At 41.9% G+C, this 12,844-nt stretch overlaps 1 protein-coding gene across 2 annotated transcripts in view; it reads left to right on the plus strand.

The window, feature by feature from the left end:
• The window catches only part of PHEX (phosphate regulating endopeptidase X-linked), a 256,340-nt gene that overhangs the window by 52,952 nt on the left and 190,544 nt on the right, over positions 1-12,844 (plus strand). For both annotated transcript variants that reach the window (XM_004612239.3, XM_012933584.2), the window contains exons 6-7: positions 8,532-8,600; positions 11,493-11,609. In XM_004612239.3, coding sequence (XP_004612296.1) covers positions 8,532-8,600; positions 11,493-11,609 — 186 coding nt within the window. The remainder of the gene's footprint in view (positions 1-8,531; positions 8,601-11,492; positions 11,610-12,844) is intronic.

Below are 12,844 nucleotides of genomic sequence, written 5' to 3' on the forward strand. Positions count from 1 at the left end.
TAACAGCAATGGTACTGTAAACCACAGTACAAAACATATATGTGTATATATATATATGTATATATATCACAGCAGACTGGTTGATTGTAAGCTAGTGGGAGTGGGGGGCACTGGTGGAGGGCAGTGGGCACTGGTGAAGGGGTTGGTGTTGAAACATTGTATGCCTAAAACCCAATCATGAATACTTTTGTAGTTTCACAGTAACTAAAAAAAAATAAAGAGAATTCAGTTCATAAGGAAGAAAATGAATGTCTAGAGCCACTGTGATACCTTTTAAGTTTTGTGGAACCTAGTTTGAAAACCACTGGAACAGTGACGTGGTTTTGGTGTTAAAGTATAGGAGGCGAGTGTGGAGTGACAGTGCAGTGGGAAAGGAGCTTGCCTTGCTCTGCATGTGGCCGACCTGGATATCTGACTCCCCAGATGGTCCCTTAAGCCCTACCAGGAGGTATCCCTGAGTACAGAGCCAGGACTAAGCCCTGAGACATGCTGGGTATGTTCCCCCCAAAACTGAATAAATAAAGAAGCACAGTATTTTAAAAAAATATTGGAAGGACCTGAGCATGAGGCTCCATGGTAGTGTGCCTGCCTTGCATGTATGAGGACCTGCTTTGATGGACAGCACTGTGTGGCCCCCAGACACTATCGGATGTGGCCCCCCAAGAACAGCAATCACAGCAACAATAGCAAATAATGTGTCCACTGTTTGACTTTGTGCTTTACTCACTGTATCCTTGGGCCCAAGACCCCACCTCTCCAAGTCATATGGAATCACGTGAATTGGAATTTGCTTTCCACCGTCAGTGTGAGGACTTGCTGGAATGAATTTGATGACATTTATTAGCGATATGTTGGAATGTAGCAGCATGTGACAAAGGGAGCCCTTCTCTCTGATGTGTCATCACACATGCAGTTAAGGCCATTTGGAGAATATTTCACTTCCATTTGTGTACCCATCATTCCTCTTAGGTCTCAAACACAGATAGACAGGAAATAGGCAATTTCTTTAGCCAATATCCTTTCCTGACTTCCAGCCCCACAACTTACCTTTTCATGGGAAACTGATTGTTATTTTTTTTTTTGAAAAATTTTGCTTTTTGGGTCACACCCGGCGATACACAGGGGTTACTCCTGGTGGTATTCAAGGGACCATATGGGATGCTGGCAATCAAACCCGGGTTGGCCACGTGCAAGGCAAATGCCCTACCTGCTGTACTATCACTCCAGCCCCTTCATGAGAAACTGTAGCACTGTAACACTGTCCTCCCCTTGTTCATCGATTTGCTCAAGTGGGCACCAGTAACATCTCCATTGTGAGACTTGTTGTTACTGTTTTTGGCATATCGAATACAGCACAGGTAGCTTGCCAGGCTCTGCCGTGTGGGCGGGATACTCTCGGCAGCTTGCCAGGCTCTCCGAGAGTGACGGAAGAATCTAACCTGGGTCGGGAGCGTGCAAGGCAAAAAAGTAGCCTAGGTATGCACTTTCCTGGTCTCCTAGTTGCCTCATTTCTCAGCTTTTATGGATCTCAATGTTCAGCTAAACCTGCCATTCCAGGATTAGATACTGGAATCCCATCACAGGAATTTTACTGCTGTGGCCCTGGGTCTTCCCTTTGCTTTTGGATCCTGGCACTGTGAACTCATTGACTGGTGTCTATGCTCCCAAGAACCTTTGAGTTCTTTGGCTGCTGAGGTCCCTTTTTACCCATTTAGGACAGGTTTTAAACCCAAACTCTCCTACCACCCTGTGCATAGTCTTCTTTTTCATAGAAATCGGTTTTCCTCAATATCTTTAGCTTTTATGTCACAGAAGATCCTGGGGATAAGAAAAAAAGACTCCTGCTGAATAGGTCCAGCATTGTTGGCATATGCTTGCATGAGCAGGTGGTGCCTCTGGGTGAGGAAAAAGGTCCTTTTCCAATGGGCAGATGTAGCTCCTTGCCAAGGATGTGCAGTTGGGCAAGTAAGGGTTGATTAAAATTCCATGCTGGGCCTCTGCAATGTTCCCTGTGGAGAAATGGAACGGGAATTTTCCATAGGTTTCAAGGGTTTGTCCCTTTGAAAATTCAAAATCTAGGAAACAACAAATGGTAATGCTAGTAAACATATTTTGCTCCATGTGTTTGGGTTTATTTTATTGTATGGAGATGAGGATGAGAACAATTTGAATATATGTGAACCGGAAAGAATGTTTGGAAAGAAGGTTGACTCAGTATGTGTTAACTGAAATAGCGTCTTGAAGTTCTATTCACTTAGGCCCAAGTTTGTCTGACTCATAGCAAACTCTGTAGGGTGACAAGGAGAAACTCTTTGGAATGAAATTCTTTCTAATATCTCTGTCTTTTCTTTTCCAGCCATGATTTGTCAGATGTTTTTTTCTGCTTTATCTCTTAACCCAAGGTTTATTGCAGTTGGAAAAAAATGTATTTTCAATTCAATACCCATTTTTATAAACACATATTTTAGATGTTCAGTATTCAGATCATTTATAAAAGCAAGGATTAGAAAACTTCAAATAACACAGTGTCCCCTTGAGAAAGTCTTTGGTACCAAGAGTTAAAGTTTGTTTCTAATGAGATTTAGTTGACTGCTGTATCCCTGGGTCTCCTGCTCGCTTATTCATTCTGTTGGTGTATGTTTTGTTTCTTTGTTTTAGGAGCCACATCCAGTGGTGCTCAGAGATATCTCCTGGTGGGGGTGGGGGGTCCCTTTTTGGGGTACCTGAAATTGAGCCAGCCAAGCACCCTACCTGCTGTACTAATACCCTGGCTTGTTGATGTATTTTAAATGTGCCCAAGAAGCCACAGCAAACTGAAAGCTTAAAAAAGAGGGTCCAGAAACTTCATTAAATTGACTACACTTTTTTTTTGCTTTTTGGGTCACACCTGGCGATGCTCATGGGTTACTCCTGTCTCTGCACTCAGGAATTACCCCTGTTGGTGCTCAGGGTACCATATGGGATGCTGGGAATCGAACCCAGGTTGGCTGCGTGCAAGATAAACGCCCTACCCGCTGTGCTATTGCTCCAGCCCCAAATTGACTACACTTTTAAAATAAGTGGACTAAGATTCACTTCACCAAAGGGAAGCTTTTGCTTTCTCAACAATGCCTACACTTTCCTTTCCTATGCCATGAAGCTTTGCAGAATTTCTGAGTGCTCTAAATTGAATTGAAAGCCAAAGCATCTTAATCATAATATTATGTTTCATGATTTTGGCTTCCTTAATTTTTTGGAAAAAATGGTGGTAGATTATGAATTGAAAGAGGATGAAGCCCGGCTGGCTTATAAATTAGTTGTTTGGGGCTAATTAGAGAGGGAATACTGAATACCATTTCAAGATTTTAGCAATACACACAGACAAGATGGATGTTCGGAAACATCGTTTTATTTCTAGATACAGGAGCACTAGTTTTCCTTGCATTTTTCATAAACATCACTAACACTTAACTTGGATTTTGTAGAACTTGTCTTATAAAGGAGATTTTCACATAAAATTATGATTCTGTGCATACTTTATGTATTAAGGAAAATATTTGAGCCTTGCACATGTGTGGCCTTGGTTTGATCCTTGACTCTGCCAAAAATATTTAAAAAGCTATTTCAGAGTTCAGTATATAGAGAATGAAGTAGAGAAGGTAGATCAACGACTCTAATGTTGAAAATTTTATGATATTGGCATGTAGAATCCAGATTTTCATTTAGATGCTAATTATTTTTTGGTTTGGGGGCAACATCCTGGCTCTATTCTCAGGGATCACACCTGGCAGATTTAAGGGATCTGCTGGCAATTCAACCCAGGTCAGCCACATGCAAAGAAAGCACCTTACCTGTTGTACTATCTTGATGACCCCTTGGATGCTAATTTTTGATGCTAAGTTTCATATCTAAATTTGACTTTTCAATGTGTAAATCACATTTAAGTTGGGAAATTTGCTGTTAAAACTTTTTTTCGGTCTTTAACCTGGTGCTAATTTTCAAGAACTATTAATACATTTATTTAGAGAAGGTTCTAGATGTTTTTAAAAAAATTGAATTTAGAAGCTAGAGTGACCCAGGTTTGACCTTGGGCATCCCATAAGGTCCTCCGTGCAGAGCCATGAGTAACCTCTAAACATCCTGGTGTGTGATTCAAAAACAAAAGCCAAAAATTCAAATTTATATGTAGGAGGACAAGGGATAGCTCACAGGCAAAAGTGCTTGCCTTGTAAGCCTGAGGCCAGTGAGTTCCAGAATTCAATTGCCAGCACTGCTCCACATGTGGGAATGTGAGACTGGTGGCTCTGCTCCTGGTGCCAGAACCAAGTTTGTGATCTCGGCACACAGTGACCAAGTCTGTGTAACCCTGGCCATAGCAACAGCAAAGGGAGGGGGAATGGGTGAAATACATTGGAAGAATATTGTGATGCACAACAAAGAAGTATAATAGATCCAGAATGGCTCCCTGAAATTACCTCTTTGTAATTTGCCTCTTTGTAGTCAACTGCTCTCCCCACTCTCTTTTTTCTCTGAATTTTGCCTTTTTTTGGCTACATGGTATCAACTTGCTCCTGTTGTGTTGTGTGTCCATGCTGAGTAGTGTTCTATTGTGTGTGATGGTTGTTCTGTGGGCCAGTGGAAGATCTTTGGGTTGAATGGCTTGAATGAAGCTCTAAAAAGGATTTTGTCGAAGTACAGGTTTTCATTTCTCTTGGATAAACATCTAGAATGGATTTCCAGGTCATATGCAAGTGTATGTTTAACTTTATAAGCAACTGTCAAATTGGTTTCCAAAGTGACTGTGTCATTTTTTGCATTCCCATCGACCTCGAGTTCTTTATGAGTGTTCTGCTCTCCACATCCTCATCAGAATTTGGCGTTGTCAGGCTTTGTTTCTTTGCCGTTGTAGTAGATGTAGAGTGAGTGTAATTTATATTGTGAGTTTAATTTGCATTTGCTAAAGACTAGTGATGTCTTTAGAACATATGCTCATTTGCATACCTTTCTATTTTTTCGTTTTTTTGGTCACTCCCAGCTATGCTCAGAGCCTACTTCTGGCTCTGCAGTAAGGGATCACTCCTGGTAGGATCAGTGCTTGGGGACAATATAGGGTGCCAGGGACCGAACCTGAGTTGGCCATGTGTAAGGCAAGCCCAATAGCTACCATATGGCCTCCTGAATTTATCTTTTATTGTTACAATTTATTTAGAAAAGTTTCTTTCCAATACCTTCCTCCCCTTGCCAAAATTCCTTCTGGACCCATATATGCATTAACAGACTTTACATGTTTCAATTCTTTTAACTGTTAAGATACACAGAATTAATAGAGGAGTCCACGTCTTGTAGTTTCTCGAAACACTTAGCCACTGATAAATTAAACAAATTGGTTTTTAAAAAAGCAATCTTGTTGGATGTATCTCTGTTGCTGCTTCACTTTTCTAATGACACAATAGTCCTGTCAGTCTCATCATTCTGACCTGGGATATTCCCTTTGATTCTATCTTTCTTAATTTAGATCCAGCTGTGAGTTGAATGTTATTTCCTGCAACTTAAAAAATATTTGTCTCCTAAAAAAAATTTGTCTCCTTTATTTTTGCTGCCACTTTAAATCTTGAGTATGCTTCCTCTGTTCTGTAGAAGGGACTAAAAGTTCTTACCAATTCACATTGAGTGATTCGATTGGTTGTTGGGCAGCCCAGTTTTCAAATTATTTTCTCATGTTTGTTTTTGCTTTTGTTTTGGGGCCACACCTGGTGGTGCTCAGGGCTTACTCCTGGCTCTGTGTTTAGGAATCACTCTTGGCAGTGCTCAGGGGACCATATGGGATGCCGGGGATTCAACCTGGTCTGCAGCATGCAAGGCAATTGGCCTCCCTATTGTACTATCACTGTAGCCCCTTGTGTTTCATTTTTTTTCTTTCTTTGCTTTTGAATCACACCTGGCAATGCACAGGGGTAACTCCTGGATCATACACTCAGGAATTCCTCCGGATTGCATCCCAAGGACCACATGGGATGCTGGGAATTGAACCTGGGTTGGCCGCGTGTGAAGCAAACGCCCTACCCGCTCTACTATAGCTCTAGCCCCTCGTGTTTGATTTTAATAGCAGAGTAACCTAGAGCTGTCAGGTAGTTCATATTGTTCTTAATGGGTTGGGATCTGCACATTTCCTTCACCAGCATCATACTGTTTCCTGCACACCAGATACTCATGACCGTGGTCAAAAAGTGACAGTGCATCCATGCCTCCTATAATCACCAATCTAAGAAATATTCATAGGTTCACATGGGTAGTCTTGTATATAATTTTTTTTTCCTTTTTTTGTCATACCCTGCAATGCACAGGGGTCACTCGTGGCTCATGCACTCAGGAATTACTCCTGGCGGTGCTCAGGGGACCATATGGGATGCTGGGAATCGAACCTGGTCGGCCACGTGCAAGGCAAATGCCCTACCCGCTGTGCTATCACTCCAGCCCCTTGTATATAATTTTTAGTGAAGTGTCTGTTTAGGCATTTTGCTACTCTCAAATTGGGCTTCTTTTTTATTGTTGAGTTTTGAGGGCTCTTTGTGTATTCCAGATAGAAGCCTGTTGTAGGATGATCTTTCACACATCTTCTTCCTGTCTGTAGCTTGTATTTTTTTCAATTTTATTTTCATAAAGTTGTTCAAAGTAATTGATTGCATTCAGTATTTCAGCACCAATTCTACCACTATTACACCTTCACTTTGCCACTATTTCGAATTTCCTCACTACCACTAAAGCCTGTCCCACAGGCAGATGCTAAATAATTTATTTTGTATTGCTTTTGATGCATAATATACAATGTCTAAAACTTGGGGACTGGAGACATTTTTTTGGTGAGCTGCTGTCTTCTGATATTCATTTGTGAGTCTCTGAATCATGGCCGCTAATAGCTTAAATGGTGCCTGGAGGCAGTTTGTGGGCTTGGCAGCCAGGATATGGGCTGGGAGAGAGCATGGGGAGGGATGGTTCACACCCACCCTTCCATGTGACCTGGAGTTTTCAGTCACTGGTCCTGCACACCTGGGTTTTTCTTCTGGAGGCTTGTGGCTGCTGAGGTTCATTTGGAGTAGGTGGAGAGAGAAAGCCTGCCCCATCTGAGGTGTCTTGGTAAAATCAGCTCGGCTCGGGGTCTGGAGAAATCTTTGTGGCTAGCTTCTATCTCCCGAGACTCATTTGTTAGTCCCTGGATCATGGCTGTTAATTGTATTTTCACAAAATTGGTTCACAATAGTTCATTACAGATAATATTCAAACACCAATTCCACCACCGAGCACCTTCCCACCACAAAAGAGGGAAGTGTGTGAAGGTTGTTGTGTTTCATTCTCGAGCCATTTAAGCCCCAATATAAGAGAATATAAGCAAGTATATTAAAACAAACAAATGTGTTCTACTTTTGGGAAGTGAGTTAGAGTATAAGAGGCCATGCGGCCACAAATGTGGCCAAGTGCCCCAGGAAATTCTATGGTGTTCTCTTCTGGGAGCTTTGGTTTATAATCTCTGGGTCTTGGCCATTGATGAGATTACATGGTGCTGGGGAGTGTTTGTGGGTGTGACTGCCAAGCTACTGAAAGACTGGGGAGCTGAGGGTAGGAGGCCCAGTCCTGATCTGAGCAGGCTTGGAGATCTCAGTCACGGGTTCCTACACCTGGGTTCCTCTGCTGGTTCCTTCAGGGGTGAGGCTCGACCAAACATGTGGAGAGTTGCCTTGAGCATGGTGGTGGTTGGGTTCTAGAGGGTTTTGGCTGCCGAGGTTCTGCTTGGGGTGGGAAGGGAAACTCAATCCATCCCCCCACTGGAGTGCCCTGGTGAAGACAGCCTGGTGTGGGGTCAGGACATCTGCCGGTATTGTGTTTTTATTACCTATTCTAAAATTTCTAGAGAATGGTCTGAAATTTGCAAAGATTTCTCAAAACAAAACTAGCATTTGATTCTCTGTGAATAAAAAAACCAACACAATACAGTATTTTAGGAATAGCAAGGAATAAAACCTTATTGATCAACACCATTGGACTGGCAGTTTTCAAAATACTATAGTGGGAAGACTATTAGAATCTTAGAACAGGAGATATTGAGTCATTGTCCTTTTAGCTCTGCCCAACTACATTTCCTTGGAAAAGTCAGTTTCTTATTTGTAGTTTCTCCAAACCTGTTATAAGACCTGTTTCTACTCAGATAGCATAGCTGTTTATTGTCAGTAAAACCTTAAAAGGGTTAGGAGCCAGGGATGTAGATCTGCGGCAGAGTCCATGGTTGAGGCTCTGGGTTTGATCTCAACCACAGCGAATTAGAAACAAGGATTTACAGAGGTTTGGAGCCTGAAAGCAGAGCAAGTATCTGATGATTTACAATATCAGTTACACTGAAGTGCCTATTTGTAGGTAGCTCTGAGTGTCATGAATTGGTTTTGTAATGATGGCACAAAGTTAGAATATGGTTGGAACACAGATGAGCTCATGACTATGGTTCACATGGACCAGAAGAATTTACAGTGTAAGCAGAATGCTTTCTGTTTTTGTTTCAACAGCTGGACCAAGCAACACTCTCCCTCGCCGTGAGAGAAGACTACCTTGATAATAGTACAGAAGCAAAGTCTGTAAGTTTTATTTCAATTCTGTGCCATGTCATGTTGCTGTTGTGTTCAGAGGCTATTCTCTGACTTTACTAGAAATAAGCAGTGTGCCTATATCTTGACCATATTGCTATTGCTAGAAGGACAAGTGTTCTATTTATGCAGATAATGATCATTCACTGTTTTCTGGAAATATGGGCATGAGGGCTATTCAAATCCCCAGATTCATGCCCTCATGATCTGGAGAGGAAGACAGCACTCCACAAAGAAGTAACTGGCAAATGAGCTCACAGACATTCCTGAGAAATGCAAAGAGTTCACTCAGTCTGTGGGAATAAAGTGTAGGGAGTGATACCCAGTCACTTAGTGGTATACTACTTCAAATAGCCTGGGAAGTATCTGCAAAATTCCCATCGATGGGTAGGGGATGTAGCTAAGAGGTAGACATGCTTTGTCATTGGTTTTAATCCTTGGCACCAAAACCCCCAAAAGCCCATTCTTGGGCCATAACCCTGGAGAATCTGATTTAGTAGACTGAAAATGGGGACCCTGAATCTGTTTTCTTCACGGGTACCTCAGGTTAATGAGAATCACAAATCACTTAGATTATACTTCTTCTTGGTTGGGAAACCTAATACTGTAGTTTCTTGGAGATTGGGTTAGAACTGGTTCATTCTAGGTACTTCCAATATATGTAGAAGTTGAGAGAACTTCCAAAGAAACCTAAGCTTCAGTGGACTCTAGACCAGGCAGCTCTCTGGTTTCTGACCCAGAGAAGGCTTGAGCAGAGACTGAGAAGAGCTGGCTTCTACCAGAGGTTCTTTTTCCTTTGCTGATACTTAACCCTCGTGTCTAGAGGGATCTAGATGGGAGCAAACTAGCTAAGATCTTAATTAACTTCCTGACTGGAGATACTTATTTTTATTGAAAGTGGACAGAATGAATTTTTACCTATTTGGGGGCATCTGTTTCTACTGGGGTCGCCCTATCAAAAAAGTAGATTGGAAGTCGTAGCCTTATATAATGAGTCAAATCCTATGGACTAGACCTTCAAATGAACTTTCCCACCTAATTACTCCTTTCGTTCCTAATTGTTCTAGCTCAGATTTTTGTTAGCTGTGGATTTGATGAGAGCATGAACTAACGGTTCCCTCTTTCCTCCCCTTCACTCCGGTGCCTCCTTAGCACCTCTGACAAGCTCCCTTCTCAGAGCAGTGCTTCCAGCTGACTTTGACTCACAGGCATGCATCTAAATTCTTTTTTTTGTTGTTTTTGGGTCACACCTGGCGATGCACAGGGGTTACTCCTGGCTCTGCACTCAGGAATTACTCCTGGCGGTGCTCAGGGGACCATATGGGATGCTGGGAATCGAACCCGGGTCGGCCACGTGCAAGGCAAACGCCCTACCCGCTGTGCTATCACTCCAGCCCCTTGCATCTAAATTCTTTAGAGGGTGTTCAAGACCTCTTTGTGACTCAGCTCAGACCACTTTATCACCTCATCTACTCTTATTTTTCTTCAAACAAAGGCAGCTCACACACTTCACGGGGAAGTGCCCAATTTCTTAACCAGTTTCCTTTACATGTGAGGCCCTCAGTAACTCCAGGCTGGAATTCTTCTCCAGCCTCTAAGTTTCCAAACACTCTACAGTTTTATTTTGGGGTGAGGTAGAGAGCTCAAAGGTCTGGAACATGTACATAGCATGCACAAGGCCTTGCGTTTGATCCCGAGTATGACTGTATAGGAAATAGCGCAGGCAATATCCAGTACTTCTGGGGAGCACCTCCCCCTCTCTCCCCCCCTAAACAAAACAAAACAAACCCCAACTTATTTTGGTCTCTCTAATGTTACAGTTAGTAATTACATGTTTATCTCCCTCACTTAATCACACACTGAGAGTCAGACTCAGCATTATTTAAAATTTCATCTGCACCCCCTACCATATGCACAGAATGCCTAGAAAGACATCTTGCACATGTATTGTTGAATAAATATTTTTAAATTGAATTGGGAATTGCAAAACATTGTTTCTAATTAAGACAATTTGCAAGGCTTTCTTACTGATTCAAGAAATTATTAAGGGCCTTCTATATGCCAAGAGCTGAATAGGCTTAAGATTATGCTTATAGCCTTATAACCTGCACAGCGTGAAGCTGTATATTAAAAAAATTTATTCCCATAGCATAACTATTAGATCATGTACTGCCTGGTGGATGTATTGAGTTCTCATTAATTTATCTGAAATATAAAGACCCCTGACTATATTTCCTAATTCCACATGAATCCCCTGAAAATAGGTTTCTGAGCATACAGGAAGGAATTCTATATTTTCTATTTGTTGTTCCTCTTACTCATTTCTTTTCTCCTCTTTTTTATAGAACTAGTGAGAACTTTGTTTTAGAAAATTCAAAGCTGAAAGATTTTAATACAGGGCTTGCAATCATGGATCTTACATTTATTGGCATGAGGTGCGTAGATAAAGCTGGAAGACAATAAATCACAGTTTCCACCAGCTTTCATAGGTCATGCATCCTGTTTTTAGCAACAGCTCTTTGTTGTTTTATCAAAGATTCACTTGCCTTGAAAGATGATGTCTGACCTTTAGCTTTCTATTCTGGGCTCATTTTGGAGATGTTTCATGTGTTCATAATATCACCAGTTGCAAGAAAACTAGTTTGCTTGATCCTTAATGGATATCTCTGTCTCTCACGAAAATTGTGCCCAAGTTGCCATTACTCCTTTCCCCCCATAGTGATAGGTGGGTGGTTGGTATTGTCAAATGCCTGTATCAAACCTAAGTTCAGAGTGAAAATCAAAGGCATTTATTGCTACCCACTGTTCCTGCTCTCCCATGTATCTGAAACATACTTCCTAATGGGTTGCAGTCATGGTCATTTGATTCTTTATCTCTTACAGTATAGGGATGCCCTCTATAAATTCATGGTGGATACCGCTGTGCTTCTGGGGGCCAACAGTTCCCGAGCAGAGCATGATATGAAATCGGTGCTTAGACTGGAAATTAAGATAGCAGAGGTAAGTTAACTTAAACCTTTCTTTTCTTTTCCTTATTTATTTTTTGTTTTTATTTTTCGCCTATAACCGGCAATGTTAAGGGGTTACTCCTGGTTCTGCACTCAGGAATCAATCCTGGCAGTGCTCGGGAGATCATATGGGATGCTGGGGAATCAATCCTGGGTCGTCTGTGTGCAAAGCAAATGGCCTGCCGCTGTATACTATTGCTACAGCCCCTCTTTTCCTTATTTTAAAGGTGGTACATCCTAATGAAAATACAGGAGCATTCTGTAGCATTTCCCTGTGTTACAGACAAATGGTATTAAGAGTCTCTCATTGGGAAGCCACAGAATGAAGAACCTTGACAGAGAGAAGAGCTCTTCATTGCCACTAACCCCCTACTTGAAGGCACTGTGGGCATGCTGCTCAGCGGTGGGCAAAAAGGCAGGAGGGAATCCCTTTGACTTGACATTTGTAGATAATGCCTTTTCCAGTAGAAGAACAGATACATAATACATCCTTATTGATTCAGTTTAAGTGGAAGGTTGTTTGCAATCTAGTATAATCTTGACATTCTTCCCGTTCAGGGTCAGTCTGAAAATCTGGGGAGTCTTGTCCACCAATACTTGATACACAGTTTGATGTAGAGAGTATTTAAGGCTTTCTGATAAGTGGATTTTAGTTGCAATGCTGATGGTACTCTGTGCCAATCCTGCTTTTCACTCTATTCTTGTTCACTTTAACAAATGTTCTTGTGTTCTGTGCTGTGCTTCAGGCTCAAGGCAGAAACTAAAAGATAGAAAAACATGAGGCTGCGGAGATTGCATGGTGGTGGCAAATATGCCTTCCTGTGTGAGGTTCTTTGATTCTTGGCCCTCCTGCCCAAAAACAAACAAGGGAAAATAATAGAGAAACCATAAATGGTTATTTTTTTTTCATAAAATAGAATTTTCCCCCTAGGGTAAAAGAAACAAAGATAGTGAGATCTTCTTGCATGGGATATTTTGTACTGAAAAAGATACTTTTGTCAAGAAACTCTTGCTTACAGGGTATGTAGTCTCTTGTAATACAAGTTGGAAAAAATCCTGAAATGGGGGCTGGAGCGATAGCACAGTGGCTAAGGCATTTGCTTGCATGCGGCCAACCCAGGTTCGATTCCCAGCATCCCATATGGTCCCCTGAGCACTGCCAGGGGTAATTCCTGAGTGCAGAGCCAGGAGTGTCCCCTGTGCATCACTGGGTGTGACCCAAAAAAC

This window comes from Sorex araneus, chromosome X (genome assembly GCF_027595985.1).
Source record: "Sorex araneus isolate mSorAra2 chromosome X, mSorAra2.pri, whole genome shotgun sequence".
Taxonomy (NCBI): Eukaryota; Metazoa; Chordata; class Mammalia; order Eulipotyphla; family Soricidae; genus Sorex; species Sorex araneus.